This window comes from Gavia stellata, chromosome 20 (genome assembly GCF_030936135.1).
Source record: "Gavia stellata isolate bGavSte3 chromosome 20, bGavSte3.hap2, whole genome shotgun sequence".
Lineage (NCBI taxonomy): Eukaryota > Metazoa > Chordata > Aves > Gaviiformes > Gaviidae > Gavia > Gavia stellata.
In genome coordinates, this window is record NC_082613.1 from 16059545 (window position 1) to 16079984 (window position 20440).

Consider the following 20440-nt stretch of genomic DNA (forward strand, 5'->3'; position numbering starts at 1 on the left):
GTAAGAACAGGCAAGAGAGGTATTAGTGTGTGCAGGATTTTTCGTCAAAGCTGAGGGCTAACAGAAGAAGTGTATAAATCATACTCTGCTGTAGTAGAAGTAAAACTTCCTTGATCCATGTCCCCCTTTTGTAAGTACATTAACATGCTGAGAAGCTCCAGAGCGTCCATGAACCGGTGTCTTTTCTCCCACTCCGGGTGTATGAATAACCTTCTATGGAATTATGGCCCCAGTCCTGCAGTGAGGTCTGCATGGAGAAAATCAGGGATAAAATCACAAAATTAGAAAGTTCCTCATGCCTCTCATCAAAAAGGGGTTAAGGCTTTAGAACGATAGTCGGAACGAATCCTTTGCCTGCAGATGCAGTCTGTAAAGGTCATCAGCTTGCCATGTCTAATTCAACATTACTGCTTTCCCTTATGTATTTTCTGATTAAAAGGACCTATATCAGAAATGAACGTCTCTACCTGTATCTCAGTTATCAAGGTGCATCTGAAGAGTTTACGCTTCCTTACTGGTATGTGTTTAGTTACCTACTGCTACTCCTTGGTCAAGGAAAATCCATGATGTTAGCCATGAAAGTAATTGTTTCCTTTCTTGGGTAAACTCTACAAGGAGAAAAGAATTTGTTTGATTGTAGTTAAACGTATTTTTCTTTTAATTGGTGACACTTTTAATAATTGGAGCAGTTTTTTAACAGGTACGTCTTTCATGTCTTTTTTTATCAAGGTTGTACTTAATCCTTTAACATTGTGTGTTCACTCGTCCTTCCTGCCCATTCACTGTAAATAATGAAACACTGCTTCGGCAGAATACAGCTTTTGTTGCGGCATACTCTGAGGAGGAATATTAAACGTGGTTCTTCGTGAAACGTTGCCATTCTGTTCGCGGTTGGTTTTTGATCCCTTCGCAGTAGCTCCAGAAACAGCCTGCCCTGTTTGTAGTCGTGCTGCGGTCTTGAAAACATTCACCATAGACGTGGCTCCGAATGCAGCAGGGAAAACAAGAGACTCGTTAGTTGGGAAATGATAGAGGTAGGCGTGGGAATTGCAGGGATCTGATTATCTCGGTGAGGTTGGTTCGGGTCCGGGTTTATTGCCGGTAGAAGCTCACGGGTGCACCCGTGGGCCGAGCTGCTCCCCCTCCCGCCGGCCTCGGGGCACCGGCCTTCGCCGAGGGGAGCCGGCTGAAGGCGTTTGAGCCGAGGGCTCCAGAAGCAGCCGCTGCGTGTGGAGTCAGCGGCCCCTCCGGCAATCCCAGCGCCGGGGTTAACCGGGGCGGGGGGGGCAGCCAAGGCCCTGGGCTTGCCCTGCTCCGGCTGAAGGCACAGAACCGCCGCTGCCGGGGCCGGCCCCGCGCTCCGTACTGACTGGGAACGACTTCCCCACGACGTCAGCGCCGCGCTGCTGTGCTGACGGCGTCACGGGTGGCCGTGGCAGCTGCCGGCTGGGCAAGAGGACGAGCACCTGCGGGGGAGCGGCCTCGGCGCTGGCGGGCGGCCGGTGGGGCGAGGCTGTTCCCGGTCAGCGGGGCGGGAGGAGCGCGCTGTGCTGCGGCCGGCGGCACCGGCCCCGTCCCGCCGCTCACGCTTTTCCCCCCCCGGTACAGCGGGCCCGCCCCGCCCCTGGTCCCGGCGGGGAGCGACGGGGGGCTGAGGGGGGGTGAGGGCGGGCTGAGGGCGGGCTGAAGGGGGGTGAGGGCGGGCTGAGGGGGGAGGTGAGGGCGGGGTGAGGGCGGGCTGAGGGGGGGGTGAAGGCGGGCGGGGCTCCGGGCCACTCCCCCCAGGCGGGGCCAAGCCCCGCCCCGGTCGGGCGTGCCGGGGTGACGTCACCGGCCCGCTCCGCCGCAGCCCCAGCGCAGGCCGCGCCGCCAGACGGAGCCGCCCGCCGGCACCCGCGCCCCGGCCCGGCCCGGCCCGCCGCCCCCCCGGCCGCCATGCCCTCGGACCGGCCCTTCAAGCAGCGCCGCACCTTCGGTGAGCCGGGCGGGGGTGGGGTGGGGGGCGCTCCCCGCGCCCTCCCGTCGTGCTGACCTTCGGGGCGACCCCCCTACCCGCCGCGGGGCGGCCGGAGGCTCGACCGTGCGAAACCGGGCCGCGGGAAGCGGGGGGGGGGGCCGAGGGGGGGGGGCGGCGGTGCCGCAGCCGCCGCGCGGTGATGTCATCCCGGCCGGCAGCGCGGCGGGGCGCCGACCCCCGCACCGGGGCCCGCACCGGGGGCTGCGGGTCTCCGGCGGGGACGGGAGCCCCGGGGGCTGCGGCGGGCGGGGCGCGCCCAGGCGGGCCGGGGGGGGAGGGCGCTTGGAGCCCCCCCCCGCGTCCTGCGCCTGCCTGGCCCGGGGGCTGCCGTGCCAGCGCCTCACCCCCCACGCGTGACTGGCGCTGCTCTTTGCCGAAGCGCTCACCTGCGTGCTTCGTGTCCACGTCGGTGGACGTGGACACGGGTGACCCCCGGCAGCGGAGGTGCCCGCTCGATAAGGCTCCGGTTCTGTAAAGCGCGGAGTAACTACTTAGTCCCGAGTGATTCTGGCTGGAGGGCAGCGGCTGTAGCCGAGCACAAGAAACCCGTGTGTGGCGTTTGCTGAGCCATCGCCCTCCCGTGTCACGTCTTGTCTGTCCATCCGAGGAACTGGGGTGACTGGGGTGGGGTGCCGACTACAACGGGCTCTGAAATCCACAGGGCGAGGGTAGGCAAGAGGTAAATATTCTTGTTTCACTCTTGCCCTGGGTCCAATCTTTACACTTTTGACTGTCGGAGCACAAGGACCTCTTCAGAAATCACCTTCCGTGCTCCCCATCTCGTTAGCATTCGAGTAGTTGTTCCAAGAATTTGAGACATCCTCTCTAATCGCTGCGGAGACGCAGAAGGGTTAATGCTCACATCATACCCATCCCTTTGTTAAATGTACGCGGTGGGAAAACTCAAATGACAAGGAGATTACCACAGAAGGTACCAGATGCGATTGCCAGACCTGATAGCGAAATCAGATGAAACATCGACTGCTGTTTCTCTTGACCTTTGCCAGCTGGCACTGGGAAAGGTGCGTGTTTCTGGCAGGTTACATCCCGAGGGGGGTATCGGTTGAGCTCCGCTGCCTGAATAATGCTGAAATCAGTGTATTCATGCCAAACAAAGCCTCGTTTTGTGTCAGATACTGTCCAAACGCAGGTGAGGGTGTGTTTCCTACGTGAGTTTTAAAATTGGAGCTTTTTCCTGCAGAACTGCTGATCCAGCCCCTCGCTGCTCTCTTGGAAACTGTAAATATTTGTAATTTATTGGCGCAACCCTTCCGGCCTTGAATGCTTACGCAGCCTTCTCCTGCCACAGCCACCGAGCCAAGTGAACGCGCACAAACAAGAATAAAATGAGGTCTGGGTGCCCTGGGATACTTGCTTGGGACCCTGCTGTGTTCTCCTAAGCTACGTATTAAAAGCAGTAAAGTCCTAAATCAAACCCTTCGTAACTACCTGCTGTTAAACTGGTGAGAATCGGTTTATTATGGTCAGGAGGAGTCTGGTTTGCCTTTACAGATTGCTCAGATTTTGTATGAGCCAGGAGGAAAACAAAATCTGAGGCTCAGAGTAGTTGAAAGAAAGCAAGATTAAAATAGCCCAGGAGGGAAAGAGGAGGGTGAGGGAGTCCGGTGCCGGCAACTGCAAGTGCTCCTTGTTTCTGTGTACTTTCCTCTGCCCTTTTGCGCTCTCAGCTGACTGGCCTGCAGAGCTCAGCCAGGAGGAGGGGACGGAGGAGGAGGCCTGGCAGCCCACGCAGTTGCTTTGGGTCAGGGCTGGAATTGCTGGGTTGGAGAAAGTAAATACAGCTTGTTTTCGTCTTCGCATCATTACACAACAGGAGCAGGAAGCGAGTGTTTACAATGCAGTTGGAGAGGGCTGATGGAAAACATCGCCAGCAACGCTGTACCCTCAGAATGGATTCATTTTTAAGGCTTCAAAACTTTTCAGAGAAGTGGAACGGTTCCAAAAAAACAGAGAAAAAGCAGCGTCAGGAGTATGACGCTTTGCAAAAGGCACCCAGGCTCCGCTCTCACAGCAAGTGGCTTGCTTAGGTCTTGCTTCTGCCACCCCTTGCTCGAGATTCTGCTTTCCTCAGTGCGTGTTTTCCCCCTTGTATTTTTACGATTTGTTTTTCCATGAATATCTTCTGCTTATTCATCTGCTTTGTCTTGGGTCTATCCTGAATAAAATTTCTGGATTTCTGTTCATCATTGTTGAAGACTTGGAAAAGGGACTGGCTGGGAAACGCCAGCGGTTTGAGCCAAGGTGTGTTGAGGGCACCGAGCGCTGACTTCTCCTGTGATCTGATGTGCCATTAGTGGTGAGAGGGTGATGCTCTGTGACCTGGGCCGGCCCTTGGCACATCTTCAGCAGAGCATCTTTGATCTGGGTGCATGCGGGTAAAATCTGACAGTAACCCTCTGCTTTCATGTGCTGAATGTAGACGCTGAGGCAGCTGTCTTCTGTGTAGTCAGATCCATTGTAGGAGACCAAAACAATTCCCAGAACAAAGCTGTGGTCTGTGTCAAAGGAACAGGGTGTCCTGGCTGTAGCGAGAGTGTGCGGCAGCCTGATGACACTGTTGCACTTCCCGTAAAGAGTGCGAGTCCTTCGCGGCATTGGGTAGCGCTCGCACCTCCCGCTGTTCTCGAAGGGGTTGTTTTGAATTGGCTGCTCCGCTGTAGCCAGGCTGCCAACAGGCTTCAAGCTTTGTTTTCAATGCAGCGCATAACCGGTGTGGTTACGGACGTGGGCGTTAAACCTAGACGGGTCGGCTAACTGCAAGTAAGTTGGTCTCGTGCCCCAGCACCCTGCCGAAATGGAGGCACTTTGCAGTAAGACACATACGTGTGTGTCCTGTTGGCCAGCTGGAGCCCCTGGCTAGGTGACAAACATAGAGGTTTGACCTCGGTCTCTCTGGACTGAGTATTCCCGTCCCAGGTTCAGTCCTCTGGGAGATCTGCCTTTAGTTCTGCGAAAGCCACTTCTCTGCAGAGGAAAGGCAGCAGTAGATAAAGGCAGTGTGTGGAGCTGAATTCCCTCTCCTCTTGGCTCTGGGGAAAAGTGAAGCGTTGTCTTCTCTGGGGACTCATCCAGTGTAAGCCAGCTGTGCTTGTACCAGTTGAAAGACCAACAATGGATGAATTGTCTGCCTCGCGCACTACCCTGTGCTTGTCATAACGGTGTTGCTTGTTGGTGGCTTGGAAAAGCGTCTTGATCTTGATCTGAGGTTGGTTAGTGAGTCAGCTTTTCCTCGTACTCTGTGCTCAGGGTCTTCATGTTCTAGCAGTTGTGCTTAAGAGCTGGGATTCCTTGAAATGAGGCTGGTGTTGCAAGCTGATGCTTGGCTTCCTGGGTCTGGTTGTATTAATTACCGAGGACATTCTGTGACATGATTTAATGTGGGGTTAATTATCAGCGTTGAAGAAAATATTGGTACAAGAAGAACTGAACAAACATCCAGCACAAACGCCAGCTAGATGCGTACACCACAAATACTGATTTTTTTATTATTATTCTTTTATGTAACAAAGGGTCCTGACTGGCAGCCAGGAATAATAAAACCTGCCCTTTGTTCATTACTTAACACTTTCTTCACTACGAAAACTTCAGATACCCCCTTGAGCCAGAAGGGTGGAGACCGATGAATCTAGGGAGCTGTAAGACTGGTAGACTCTTGTTGCCTCTGTCATCGAGTAGCCATGAGCCACAGACAAGTCATCCCCTTTGGCTTTTGTGTTCTTTCCTTGGTCAGTCCCAGTGGGGATCACGGTCGGGAGAGTCACTCAGGAGGTCTTCCGGTGTGTCACCCTGCTTATGTGATGTTCTGCGGTTGACCTGCAGTGTGTAAACACCTTTGACTCTCCGGTCATGCAGTTGTTTGCTGCCTTTTGTTTTCAGAAGGCAGTTTGGAAATAGGCTGAGAGAGAAAAGGAAGGAATAAATTCAAGACTCTTGTGTCTGGCATGTCTCCCCAAATAGGACCGGCAAATCCGTGCGTGTTCAGGCATGTTTGTGCACAAATAGCAATGACCTGAGCTGTGCAAAGTCTCTTTGTGTGTGCATGTGTGTGGTGTTCTGCATTAAAATATATTTCTGTCAGGAGTGCCAGTTCTTTGTTCGAGGAATTTGAAGTGTCCTGAGTAGTTCTGAAAAATTTGAGTGCATTCTTGCTGTCTTGGAGGCTTATAATTGTGAAAGTTGTCAAGATGGAAGAAAAGGTCAAACAAAAGCTGGAGGGAAGCCCGTGCAGAGGACAGCCTCCTGACCGCTCATACGGAGGGAACTTGATGTTCTTTTTCCAAAGCTAGTGAAACTGTGATTAAATGTTGAGAAAAAAACCCAGTTCCTTATCTGGAACTCTGATATAAATAATCTGTATGCCGTCCAAACATGGCACAGAAAGTATTGCCCATTTGCCCACCATGCTCAGGAGGTGGAGTGCGTTGGAAGCCCTGTTTTAAGCTGTTTGAGTGATGGAGGTCCAGCGCTCATCCTGCATGGCCCACAGCAGGGGTGACATGGTACTGTGCAACCAGAGACCAAGTGTCTTGACATGAATTTATACTTCACAGTTGTAGTGTGGCTCTGCTTTGTCACGAGCTGAGCCCATATCATGGATTTGCTGGATACAAATACTCATTCCTGGAGCTAGGCTCAAAATCATACTCATAAATTTTGAAACTGCTTAAAAAAACCCCGAAGATGGTTCCTGTTTGTCTTTTAAAATCCATTTTCAAGCTCTACTCTGGCGCCAGGAATATTGAGAACTTATGCAAATGAACAAGACTGCTGAGATCCTTCTGCAGACGCAGGACTCCAGGAGCGAGGCATTCAAAAACCCTTCCAGACATTACACATCTTGTAATGAAGCGGTAATAACGAAATGGATAGTCATGCAGACAGATCAATTGCTCCACGTTCATGTTGGTAATACCTTCCTGTGACAGTGGAGCATCAGGCTCTACCTACACCATGTTGCAGAGACACACTTCCTACCAGACAGTAAGTTCAAAACAGTGTAGTTTTGGTCCTGAGTCGTTCGTCCTGTCCAGAGCCCTCCAGCTTTGCAGACAGAGGAAGTAAAATATGACCAACGATCAGAATCTGTCAAGTTTCTGCGACACTGCTGACCTACGTAGTCTGGGACAATGAGCCTTTCTTAGTAGTGAGGACAGCTTTCCCAGGGCACGGCTCGCCTCGCAAGCTTTCCTGGATGTGGGAGTCTACTCTTGCTCCTCCTGCAGTGCCACTGGCCTGAGAATGAGCTCTCCAGCATTGGGCAGGGACAGGTCAGGTCAGCTGTTGTGTGAGCCGTGACACATGCACAGGGGTGTATTTCCTGGTTGTTAGAGGTGTCTGGCCTTAGGGTGGTGTGATATTACAAAAATATTTATTGATGTTCAGCTGGAATGACCTGCATAACTTGCCCATGTCTTCAACAGTCACCAGCTCATCCCAGACATATCCTGATTTCAAACCATCCAATTCCTCCTCTCCTTGCAGAAAATCTCTTAGAGAGAGGACCATGGTCTAGCAACCCTCTGCGCTGGGACTGACCACAGCAGCTTCTTGAAGCAGCTTCTTTGCATCTGCTTCGGATCTGAGGCAGATCCACTCCCCAGCTGGCTGGCAGAGTGTCTTGTGGATGGCAGCGAGAAAGCCCCAAGGCTGGCAGCCTGCTGCAATGGTAGGGATGTCTGCACGGTCCCTTCGTGCCATGGGCAGCTGTACCCGGAGCCCTGGGACGTGGGACCGCAGGGAGAGGCAGTAGCTCATGGCTGAATTTCTACTCTCTGCTTTGCTTTCCACACACAGCTCTTGCTCAGCTCAGGAGCTGTTGACCTGGAACCACGCTGATGACATTTCCACGTGCTGTTTTTTCAAAGTGGTGTTTTCTTAACAGCATTCCAGTTGGGCACAAGCAGCTGAGCTGGTTGTAGAGTCCATCTGCTGCCCCAGGGCAGCACCAGTGCCTGACCAGTGTTTGTCTAGTGTCTCCTGAAAAATGCTGTCCCTTACACAACTGCGCTGTTGGAGAACTTGCCATGTGTTTTCCTTCTGTTCCACCATCTGTATCTTTTGTCTGATTAAGCTCTTTTGCATCCAGGGCTGTCCTTTCATCCTGTGTCTGCACAGTGCCCAGCATAGCAGAGACCTGTCTGCCATAGCCAGGGTTCCTGGGCACTGCTGATTAAAAAAGGTTAATGCTCAGAAAGTCTGGCTTAAAATTTTCTACTGCTCTCCTTAACTGTCATAACAATCTCATCCTGCATTGCCATGGGATACGTTGTGCGCCCACATCTTTGGGAGAACAGCTTGGGAAGGACCTCAGTCAAGAAAACAGCTGAGATTCTGGTGTTTTGCGCAATTTGCAAGCTTTGCTGTTGGTACTTAACAGTTGAAACAGCAGTTGGAGGAGAAATAGGCAATTCTCCTGGAATATGCAATGCTACAAAAATACTCCCGTCTTTCAGTAGGCCCTAGCAGTGAAATTTAGCTAGGAATGACCAGTGAAAAGTGTGTGTTTCTCAGTTTGCTGCCATCTTGAGCTCTCACATCCTGGTGCTGGGGAGAAGCCTGGCTTCCCTCGTGGCAGATGTGCGGTGCCCACACCTGGGAGCAGAGATGGTGCTCTTTCCTCTGTGTGCAGTTCATTAATCTTCGCTCAGCTTCTTCAGAACAGCAGCTGGCTGCAGCCCCTTCATCCCCTCTCGCTTGGAGTCCCTGAGCTGCTGAAATCAGGTGTGTGTTTTGCTTCTCCTTGCAGCAAGGAGGGGCCAGAGAAAAAAATGTAGATATGGACTGGGTTGTGTAAACAGTTCGGGTTCACTTTACATATAGGCTAAGGATTAACTATAGCTACAGAAACGGAGAAAGTCTTAACCTCAGTTAGCACAGCTATAATTTGGGAGAGCTGCAGAAGAACAAGGCTTGTAAAATCAGACCTGTTGCGTATGAAATGTGAGTGTGCAGACACTGCTAGTGAAAGGGCGGAGGGAGGGTACCTGTCTGCAGTGCCGTGCGTGGCATGAGCATGGGTGCTAGACTGGCATCTCCATCGGTGTCTCCCTGAAGTGCCCTTTAATGGTTTTCTCTTTGTTCCTGTGACTTAGATTAGACTACATAGACATTAAATTAAAGGTGGTGTTTATAGCCATTCCTTGCTGTGTGATGTTGAAGATGCTTTCACGAGACACTGGATCAACTTCTAGCTCCCACTTCAGCCTGAGGAGGGTGTGGGTGACCATCACCTGTTTCATGGGGGAGATCTCTAGCGCCTGAACTATTGTGCGCACAGAAATTACCTTTGTGCAGGGTTTGATGTAGGATAGCTTCTCCGGATTCCCAAGCCTGTTTGGCTGGATCTTCAAGGCTAGGATGGGACTGAGCGTACCCCTTAGCAGAGCTTCAGATGTCCTGGAAACTTCTGCCTGGATATTCAGGCACCTGAACAGCTTAGGTCGGTTGCGCCCAACCGCCTTCCTGAATGAAGTTTCTGAAATGGGCATCTCCTGGGCAGAGGAAGAAATGCAGTGCTTTAGGTGCCTGTAGTTGCAATCACATGTAGCTGCTGAAGGGATCCAGCGGCCTCTGGAGCAAAGCAGCATCTGCCGTCCACTGCGTTGTGGTAACCTGCAGATCAGCCACCTCCCACAGGGTCCTCTGAGATTAGAAAGGCTGCAAAAGCCCTGGGCCCATCTGACCAGGGGACCAGGTCCTGGGCACGTGGCAGGTCTTAGAGTGGGACAGGGAGCTGCTGCTGTGGTACGCAATCAGGCTTGAAGCTAGTGGAGAGCTTTATCACTGGTGGCTCACGGCCTTAATTCCTGCTGAGCATGGAGTCAGCAAGACCTGGAAGAAAGGTGCTGCAGCAGCAGCCTGGCCTGCCTCTGTCCGAGTCACCTGCAGTTTGCACCCCTCGGGGGACAAAGGACTGTGTTTCAGGGGTGGGATCCTGAGACACTGACGTGTAGCTGGACAGATGATATACCGTTTTATTCTCTGTGTGGCATCTTTTTCAGTGTGATGGGCAGGGGCCACCTCTGCCTCCTCTGTGGAAGCAAAGGTTCTGATGGCTGCCAGCCTTGTGCTGGAATTGGTGATGCTTCCAGGGAGCAAGAAGGGGTATCAGGCATGTGGCTGCCCTTTGGCGCATGCAGCCTAGACTAGTTGGGTGCTCTGAGATTACTAGCCATGAGAACATGCAAAGGCCGCAAATTTGCCTTCAGCAAATTGCTTCTCAGACCCTTCTCATCATTACCTGCATCGCTGGGGCTTCCGGTGCAAACAGTTCTGTGACCCGACAGGGAAATGCATGATGTCTAGGAAGTTCATCCACATGGCCATCTGATAGTATGGAGAGATGCAGGATAGGGTGAATACTGAAGCTGGAAAAACTAACCAGCCATGAGGACACACAGCTTTCTGCAGGCTCTGTTAATACTCAGCAAGTCTGAGTTGACTGCAGTCAAGCTGCCTAAAGTACTTATGCTGATAAGGGTTGTCCACTCATACTCTGGATCTCCAGCCTTTCAGATCTCTGTCCTGCTGAAGCTTGTACACAGTGAACACATGGCAGCGGAGCTCTGCGGAAGGGGGGGGCACGCGTTGCTGTCTGGCTGCTCAGGTTGGGTGCTTGTGTGCTCGGTGCTTCTTGTCACTGTGTCCTTCAGCATTCCTGAAGAGGTGTTGCTGTACCAGCGTCATGTGCAATGCTGATTTCTGCGTGAGTCCTTGCTGATTGGGACCTCAGGGGAGAATTGTCTGTATCACAAGGATAACTCTGGATGCCCTGGAGCACTGGATAGGGTGAAAAGGAAACATGAGGAACTATATCTTCAGTCATAAAACCCAAAACAAATATGCCCAAATTTTCCATTAAATCCAAATAATCTTGCTCTGTCTTGCTAGCCCATGGAGTCCTTACAGAAGAAAGGTCTAGCAATTCCTAGCAGAGGGATGTTTTCCTCTCAGACAGAAACCGTGCTCAAAAGCTTCTGTGATCTGGTGATTTTGTAGTCTTGTGGCCTCTAAAGAAACCCCAGTCTCTTCCCAAGGTAGTATCTAGCTAAATTCAATTTATAAGCAGTAAGGTTTTATTGAGTGGTTAGAGGAGAAATGCTCAACATTTGTGGGGAGAAACCAAACTCAAACACATGCACTTATTCTGCCCTACATGATCCTGGTGGGTCGTGAGAAACTGAGGCTGCATGAAGCAGGTAAGGGGAGTCAAGCTTGAAGCAGGAGCTGCACCAGCGACTGTGTGTGAGGCAGGATGATCCCACGACAGATCCTGCGATACCCAGCTCTTGCATTTCTAGGCAGTCCTTAGTGGTTGGTTTTCACCCCCCGGCTTACCTACTGTGATCTATGAAACTGCTTCCCCTGGGCACTTCAGATGGGCTGTTGTAGGCTGTGAAGCACTTCCAGCATAACGGTAATGCAAGGAGGAGCGTAGGTCTGTAGTGTCCCAGGAAGAGCACACGCAGAGCCGTACCTGGCCCTGGTATGACTTCTTCCCCTCCTTCCTGCTGCTTTGAATTGTGGAAAGTGGAGGGCCTTCTGGTAAAGCAGTGAGGGGGCATTGAAATTCTCTTGTAAGCTCAAAGCTTTTACGTGCTGCTTGTTGTGTGTGTCAGTATACATGAAGTCTGGAGGAAAATGAGTTAGAAAGTGTCAGAACAACTGCAGAAAAAAATCTTTTTGTATGTGGGTCAGCTCCTTGCTTAAGTTTTTCTTCTTGTTTCCACGACAGGTCTAGAAATACTTTCAGTCAGGCCAATAGCTGTTGTAGCTACTGTGTAGATCTATGATAGTGAAGGAGTCCTCCTTGGCAAGGCGCATCTCTTTTGGACTGAGGCAGTGTGCCAGATAGTGCTTGGAAGTGCGCAACAGGCAGAAGGAAATGGCTAAAACCCAGCCCCAGTTGGAGAATCATCTCCGCTGGGGAAGCAGCCAGGAGACAGAAAGAGCCTGAACTTCCAGAGCTGAGACCCTAAAGCTGTGCTGCTGCCCGGCACTGATGGTCATGAGCTGCATTTGCTCAAGGTAGGTTTAGGAATGCAGTTTTGTAATCCTTATGGTCTCACTTAAGTCTTTTGGTTTCCGTGTGCGTTGCCCAGTTTTACTGGGCAGGGTAGCAAGTCCCTGCCTTGGGGGATGATTGGGGTGGTAGGAAGCCATGAAGGGTTGATCACTGAAGCTGACATCTGGCTGACCATCTCACTGCTGCAAAATGCTCAGAAAAGGCCTGATGAACAGAATTTGCATTTCTTTTGCAATGTCCCTCCTTGCCAGTTTGTGGCTTGCACGCAAACCTCGTTACCAGGTTACCTCGTTTTTGCCTGAACTAGCACAGCCAGATGTTTCTAACTTCGTTTCTTTACTTCTTTCTTTCCAGCTGATCGTTGTAAAGAAGTACAGCAGATCCGAGAGCAGCATCCAAACAAAATCCCGGTAAGTTACCATTCTCGCCGTTCTGCATTAGACTTTGTTCTCATGACCCCTCTGTGCTGCTGGGTAGCCTCCACCAGCCAGCCATGGAGGTTACAAAACTTTGCTCCCCAGAATCAACACAGGACGCTTTCCATAAGCCTCCAGTGCCTTGTGCATGCCAGCTGCTCAATAGTAGGCCACATTCTCAGCAGTGCAAAATACAGTCTTTCTCTTAAGCTTCATGCCTGCCCTAGAGGCAAGGAACTGATTTGATCTCAGATCTACTTCCAAGCTAGTGCAGCACGAGCAAACTCTGAAATGGCCTTTTGTTTTTTGGGGTTTTTTTGTTGCTGTAGCTTCCTGACTTTTCCTGGATAACCTGGTAAGGATTTCTCTGCATCTGCCCAGAGAAAGATGCGTGAGATGATCTTCGCTGTATTGAAAGCAAAGAGACTCTGTTAGGGTAATTCTTACCACAGGCAAACGGTCACACCCGTTCTGTGCTTTCCAACACCTATTGTTGACATGCGCAGGTGAGACTCCGTGAACTGCCTCCAGTTCTTCCTGCCCATGTCAGACCTAATACGCTGTCTCGCTCTTTGGCTGTGAGTGTGCTTTTGATAATCCTAGCTGAGGATTTGCTTCTCTTCCTGAGAAGATGGAGAACTTAGAGAAATAACGGACTTGGGGCTTGCTCGAGTTAGTATTTGCAATACCATAGCATGTACGACCAAAAAAATGGAACGTGTTCCTAGTTCAGCTCGTTCTCAGTGTTGGATGAACATCAGCCTTGTCTTAAAATTGCAAACAGTCTCTCAGTATTTAGCCTTCAAGGCTTAATGTCTCAAACTGCTCTTGGCACATACTAGTCCATTCCTGCCGCACTCTTCTTTTGATTTTAGCACAGCATCTTCCAGCAAAAAGAATTCTTTCTCTTCCTTCTCTTCCACCACCACTGTGGTGTTCATGTGTTGTCAGCTCAGCAGAGCGGGACTTGCCCCTTGCAGCACACTGAATACCAGAATGCCATATCATCTACACATTTATTGACTACTGCTTTTAACGTGGTTTTCATGGTGTTAGGCTGGCTCTGCATTTCTCCAGAATTGTGGCAGAGCTAATTACAATGCCTTAAGGCTCTAGCAATAAGGACAGGCTAGAAATAAGTTGTACATAAAATATACACACATGCATACATCAGGTGCCTGTACACAAATGTTTGTTGCCTGGGAAATAAGCAGGAGCCAGAGCTCTGCATCCACATGCAGAATTTTACCGGCATTACTGAAACGTGGTGGGAGAGCTTCCATGGCTGGAGTGCTCTTTGTGTTGGGGTCAAACACCATGTGCCCCAGGAGAAGGCTTCTGTGTATCAGGACCTGGCCGCTGGTGTGGTTGTCTGGGCAGTTGTGTGTGTGCGGGCAGGTTTAGCCATGGCAGAGACCTGAGCCCTCCCACACCTGCTCCAGTGACCTCTTTGTTCAGTGCCTTATTGTCCTTGATAGTGTCCTGAGTGCCAGCATTATGAGAGAATGAGGGACTCGGCTTACGTGCGCAGCTGCTTTGCTTTCCTGGGCTGGCTGACACCACAGGGGAGGATACGTTTAGCTGCAAATTTTGCTGGAGCAGTAAAAAGAATCAGGAGGAGAGAAGGGTGTTGAAGGCCTCGGGGGGTCCAGCTGTGTTTGTGTCATTGGTATCTCTAAAGGCCTGGTCCCTGTTAGTCCCTGACACCAAGTTTGATGCTCTCTCTTCTCTTTTACATAGCAAAGTTCCTGCAAATCGCTGTATATAGCTTTCAGTGCTAGGGCTGTGAGCAAAGCATTGTGCTGCAAAACGGGGCATGGTGTGGGGGATGGCTGTGGGTCTGAGCAGTGCGGTGCAGGCAAATTGGCTGTAGGAAGGTCTTGGTCTTCTGTGAAAGGCAGGAGCTGTGTTTGCCAAGTGACTGGCTTCCCTGGAGAGGCACTTGGAATAAGCAAAGGGGTTTGAGCCCACAGCCCAGGGAGGAGTTAGGGAGAAGATGGCCCAGGTCACACCCTTATTGCTGACAGAAATCACAGCAAGCTGTGCTGCAGCTGCTGCCCTCTTCTTGCATCTCCAGTTTCCACTCAGAGCCCTTGGGTGAGTCCCCTTTTGCTTTGACAGAAGGCCAGGAGGATTTGCAGAGTACATGGCCTGGCTTTGTGCCCAGGGAAAGGCATTTCTCTCCTGTTTCCATGAGGGTACTTCCAGAGGAGGCTGAGGAAGGGGCTGTGCCACATACACACGAGGGGACTGCGTGGGGAGGGAGCTGGTGGTGTGTCTGTCTGTGCCCACCAGAGACAAAGCAGTAGATAACCTGGACTCTGACTGAAGTGGGGAGTTCTCTGCTTGTGTTTGAAGAGAAATCACATCCCAGGACACCTCACTGGCACATGTAATAAGGAGATAGGCAGGAGTGAGGGGCTCTCTAGTGTTTCCCTACCACCTGATGCCAGGGGCTCCTTTGCTGTCTCTGTATTCCCCAAAGTTGGCTGCACTTCCATGGTAAAAAGTGCTGACCGCAGGAACACACAGCTTTTACTGAGAAGGGTGCGGTTGTGTTGGCAGTGAGGTGCTGCTCACGCTTAGCAATGCTGGGAGGGAGCCTCTGGCTGCCCCTTGCAGGCAGCCGCGGGGTGGCTTCTTAGGCGGTCAGAGCAGGCAGAGAGCTTCCTGCCTTCTTGCTGGGACCTCCATCCACAGCTTCAGCAGATGCTTCAGAAATCATCTTCTGCCCTGTTAGAGGGTAGACCGAGCTTATGTTTGCCCATCGCTCTCGCCTGCTGTCGGCCCCAGTGTTTTCTTTCTGGAGCCCGTTGAACCGGGGACTGTTGAGGAGCAGCTGCAAGCTTTAAGCCAGCTCCAGTGAGCCTTGAAGAGTCTAAAATCACTGGGAACAGCTTGTGCTGGGCAGCAACAGGAGCAAACCATTTCCCAAAGCACTGTAATGCTAAATTCAGTGAGGCCTAGTGAGTCACAGGCTGTACTGCTGCAGAGAGTGGGTTAGGGGAGAGCCACCTCTCCTGCTGATAGGGAAGTCTGAGGGTGTGTTTGGGCCATACAGAGAGGTCTCTGTTAGGTTATGTGATAAAAAGCTTATCTGCACACCCACAGAGGAGCACGGAGAGGCAATGGCAGGTGAGGGTTCCCAAATAATGCCTTGAGCCAGCACAATGGTGGACAGAAACCCCGATGATGGACTTGGAGGAAGGGACAACTTTCTTTGGGCTCCTGCGAGGGCTGTTCCGGGGAGCTGCAGCCCCAGTGTCAAGGGGTGACACGACACGGATCAACATCAGAGCTTTGGACTAAGAGAGGTTACTGTATATATTCCCACTAAAGGACCTCCACCCTGCTCAGCCAGAGGGGGACAGGATGAGGCTGTTGGTGCTGTCTGTGTTGATCTCTCTGGCTGGCCGTGTATATAGGTACGTATGTATTACGTATACACATTTGTGTGTGTGTGTGCCTACTGGGAATACATTCTCAGCCTTGCTGCTGGTTGGACCTGGGGGCATGGAGTGGTGGCAGCCTTGCCTCTGTCGGGCTGCCAGATCTGGCCCCATTCCCTACCAAAATCTCTTTCCACCTCTTCAGACTGGCTCCAGAACAAGGGTTGAGTTTATAAATGCTGCCCAAGCCCCCTCTGCGATGGTACCGGGACCCCAGGCTCTGCCTTAAGCCTTCCACCTGTGCCCAGCTTGTGTTATTTCTGCAGTGAGATCTGTGGTGGGTTCCCACTGCAAGAGCAGGTGTCCCACACTGAGGAACCCCCTGGTCTGAGGCAGCAGCTTGGAAGAGGATACGGGAGGGGAGGTGGCTTTGTATATAAGCCCTGCGGCCACAGGGATGTAATATTAGCATTTGATCATGCATTTCCTTCCAAAGCTAGTCAAGAATGTTTTGTCCATTGGCCACCTGTTCCCATAGCTGGGTTACCCAAATAGCAGCTCGTGTTCTGGAAACAGAAACTCCTGGAGCTGTTCTACATGACAGGCCCTCTGTCTGCTCAGGGCACAAGGCAGCTGCTGCTTTAACAGCCAGGACACCCTTCTCAGCCCATTCTTGGACTAATTGAGAAGCTTTTCTTTGTGGGATGGAACTGGCTGGTAATTAGAGACGTCTGCCACTGTTCCTGCTAGATGTGAGAAATGAGGCATAGCCCAGGTGTACAGGGCCCTCTCTGCATGTAAAGGTATATGCTCAAACAGTTGCTGCATAGCTGCCCCTTTGTGCAAACTATTGTTAAAAACTCAAGGTCCCATCATTGCCTCTGTGTTTCCCCAGTGGCCAGAGCAGCATCCCTGTATGTGGCTGTTGTGAGTGTCCAGCCCCTTGAGACTATTCATCTCCCTATAGCCAAAATACTCATCTGTCCAAGTAAGACTCAAATACAATAGGATGGTTCTGCTTGTCTTTGTCCTTCCTCTGCCCTCCTCCTGGAGGGAGGAAGGGGTGTTAGCAGGTTGGTAAGGGGCATCCTGATGCATGATTTAGTCTGTTGCAGAAAATTGTTCTTTCATCAGGTCCCCATCTTGCAAAAGTGGCCGAAGGAGCAATACGTGGTTTTCCCTGCTCTTTTTCTCTGGCACTCTTGCTCAGTATCAAGAGAAGACATGGCCAATGTGAGAATACATTGGTGGACTCATGGGGGCCTTCATATGCTGCTTGTCCAGCCCTTGGGCTCCTGAGTTTCCCTTGTGTGAGCTTTGTCCAGGATGGGCTCTTCAGAGGGCATTTAGGTGCAGATCTCTCACTGTGGTGCCTCGCTCCTCTCCCTGATCTGGGAACTGCATGCCACATAGCTTGGCCCATCCTGGTGGGCCTTGAGATAAGCCCTGCAGTCTGGGGAACTCATGAGACGTTCCCAGCTCACTGGTGATGCCGCAGCGTCCCAACCAGAGTCTCTGATTTGGCTTTGGTGTTGACAGGCAGCAGGAGTTAAGTTGCTGCTGCTGATAGAGGCTGTTGTGTCAACCAGTTATCAAGGGAAAGGCAAATCAATGTTCCCAGAGGTTTGCTTGATCCTTTTGGCTCCACAGAGCCATCTTCTGGGGATCCTGATCTCTGCATGCTGCTCCATCCCTCCACTGTCCAAAGGCATTTGCAGTTTCCTGTATATTTTTGGAAAAGACCTGACAAAATGATTTAAGGGAACTCCTTGCCTTATAGTGAAAAATAATGTTCAGTCTCAACTTGGAGAGGACAATGAACTGATGAGGATACAAGTGTCCTTCTGTGGAGACAACAACTAGGTACTGGAGAGATGTGAGAGTCAGAGTATCACTGTAATGGGAATGTGTTAGCTTTATAATATCATTACTTATTTTAACTGCCTACCACCTTGTTTCTTACAATACAAAGAGTACATTTCTGAGCTGGTTTAGAACAGCAATTGTAGCTGTCAGCAGATGCTCCTTAACAGAAGAAATTAATTAATTATAATAGCAGGAAAACTGAACAGAAATCATTGTTTACCCATTTCAGAATGTAGGTGTGGTAAGAGCTTTCCCAAACAAGACCTCTTGCAGGGGATGACAGGTTGGGTTGTCCCCGTGGTGGCACTGTGAAGTGCCCTGGAAGCTCACCGCACAGTTGTGGTGGCACACGGGAGAAGCGGCCAAGGGTTTCTGATCCTTTTTGGAGTCAGTGTGTCTGAGTGTTAAGATGAGGAGGGGGACTGGCAAAATTGAAACCCTCCCTTTCTGAAGGAATGCCTTGGGTGGCTTCACAGTGATTTCTTAAAACTGCTTGTTTGGGAATATCTGCAGCCTTTCCCGAGCAAGCAGGGTGATGCTGAATGGCAGCAGCCCAGAGTTGTGGCACAAAAGAGAAGGAAAATGTCTCTTGCTGTGCACCATGAGTTCAGTCCTTAGCTCAAGCTAGCAAAACCTGTAGCTTTGGTCAGTCTGAAGGTGATGTTAAAATATACTTCACTCCTCTTTTGGGTCTCCTGCATGTGGGGGGAGGTAGCTAAATCAATCCACTAATGCCTACTCTTTCTCAGCCAGCCAGAGCAATTGATGCTTTAGTTCACTTGTCTTGGATGCTCTCCACCATCTGGCTCAGGCAGACAGATGACTCTCTGCTGAAGAGCTGTCTGCAGCCAACCTGATGGTCACTGCTCATGTCCTTTTTTTTTTGTTTTCCTGTGTGGGTGAAGTAAAGTGGGGCCTTACCTCAATTTTTCCACTTGTGCTAGTTTGATTTGTGTTTGAGCTTGAGGCCAGTGCTTGGGGCACTGTACATTGTGGCTAACCTTACCATTGACTTTCTCCCCAGGTCATCATCGAACGCTATAAAGGAGAGAAACAGCTGCCAGTGCTGGACAAGACCAAGTTCCTTGTCCCAGACCATGTCAACATGAGTGAACTGGTCAAAATAATCCGGTGAGTGGGGTGGCCCCAGCTGGGATGCTGTGAACCTGTCCTCACCCACGGGCCCTGAACACAGAGCGGTGGGGTGAGGTTGAGGCAGAGGCAGCTGCTGAGGGTGGGGATACTGACAGGACAACCACAGCATCCTTGTGTTGTGGTACAGGCTGTTTGGGGGGGTGAGGTCCTTAGCATCTGGTGAAGGACTGTGACCTCTCCCCCATAGGGACACTCCATGAGCTGATGAGGGGGACTCCAATCCCCTTCTTTTATCCTTCAGCTCAGAGGGAAGAGGCCCTTCTGCTTTGCCCTTGCCAGCAGCACTTGGAGAAAGGGGCTTTGCAGAGTCCCGACTCTGGAGGCCATGGAGCCCCGAGCAGCTCACTGGGCTCATGGACACCATGTCCTGAGCGTGTGGGAGGAGGTCCTAGCTGTGCAGGCCTGGTCCCATGTAAACAGCATTGCTGGGGGGAGGTAGAACTTGCTGTCACAGTGCCTACCCCAGGTGGGCTGACCCAGGCCCTCCTGCCCTTGCCCCCACAGGCGCCGCTTGCAGCTGAATCCCACCCAGGCTTTCTTCCTGCTGGTGAACCAGCACAGCATGGTGAGCGTGTCTACCCCCATCTCGGAGATCTACGAGCAGGAGAAGGACGAGGATGGCTTCCTCTACATGGTCTATGCTTCCCAGGAGACCTTTGGCTACTGAGGCCTGCTGAGAGGTGGCATGTGGAGACAGATGAACTGTGGCGCGCAGGCCCCCGGCCTTGGAAGACAACACAACCAGAGGCTCACAGGAGGGGGACTGTGCTGACTCCCTTTCCCTCTCTCCCTCCCTCCCTCCCCTTCCCATCACCCTGTCACCAAAGAGGCTCGTGGCGTGTGTTGGACTCGCACAACCCTTCACCTCTGTGTAGATTAGTCCCGCTCCCTCCACACACACGCACCCATGTGCGCGCATACGTACAGACACCCGCGCGCGCACATGGGGCCTCGGCTTCCCATCCCCTTCGTGTAACCTGCAGCTGCTCTCACTGTGCTGTGTATGTGTGTGTGTGCGTGTTTGTAGCCTACTGCCATAACAGTTCAGCTGGTGATGGAGACAGGACAGGACACTGTCGCCTTCGCTTTCAGCACAGGGAGAGCCGCCTCTCCTCCAAGACAATAATAAAGGGCAGGAGGTCTGCAAAAGCAGCAAACAGATGTTACCGTTGCTCCCGAGTTTTAATTGATTTTAATTACACCCATTCTTGGTGCTACTGAGTAGATGTAGGCGTCTCTATAGGACTGTGGATAATGTATATCCTTTAGATTTATTTTGTTGGGGTTTTTTTTGTTTTGGTTTTTTTTAGGGATAGATTGGAATGGGGAGAGGGGGTAATCTTTCCTGTATTCTGTAGGTAAATAAATCAGGCTTTATTGCACTTTAAAGCATAGTAGATGTCGGAGTGGAATTTACTTTTAATTTATACAGTTTTGCCATATATAGTGCTGCTCCTCTGTTGACAGTTGTACCTAGATTGTCTTTGTTTCTTTTTTTTTTTTAATAAAATTGATTTCCCTTCTCTCTGTCTCCCCATCGCATGCAATTTTT

The 20440-nt window shown here is 51.3% G+C and overlaps 1 protein-coding gene across 1 annotated transcript; it reads left to right on the forward strand.

Moving 5' to 3' along the window:
- Nucleotides 1-1920: 1920 nt before the first annotated feature.
- Nucleotides 1921-20088, forward strand: MAP1LC3A (microtubule associated protein 1 light chain 3 alpha). The gene is made up of 4 exons (XM_059827201.1): nucleotides 1921-1975; nucleotides 12417-12472; nucleotides 18758-18864; nucleotides 19393-20088. Exons 1-4 carry the CDS (start codon nucleotides 1936-1938, stop codon nucleotides 19553-19555), a joined length of 366 nt encoding a protein of 121 aa, XP_059683184.1. The 5' UTR covers nucleotides 1921-1935; the 3' UTR covers nucleotides 19556-20088.
- Nucleotides 20089-20440: the final 352 nt, after the last annotated feature.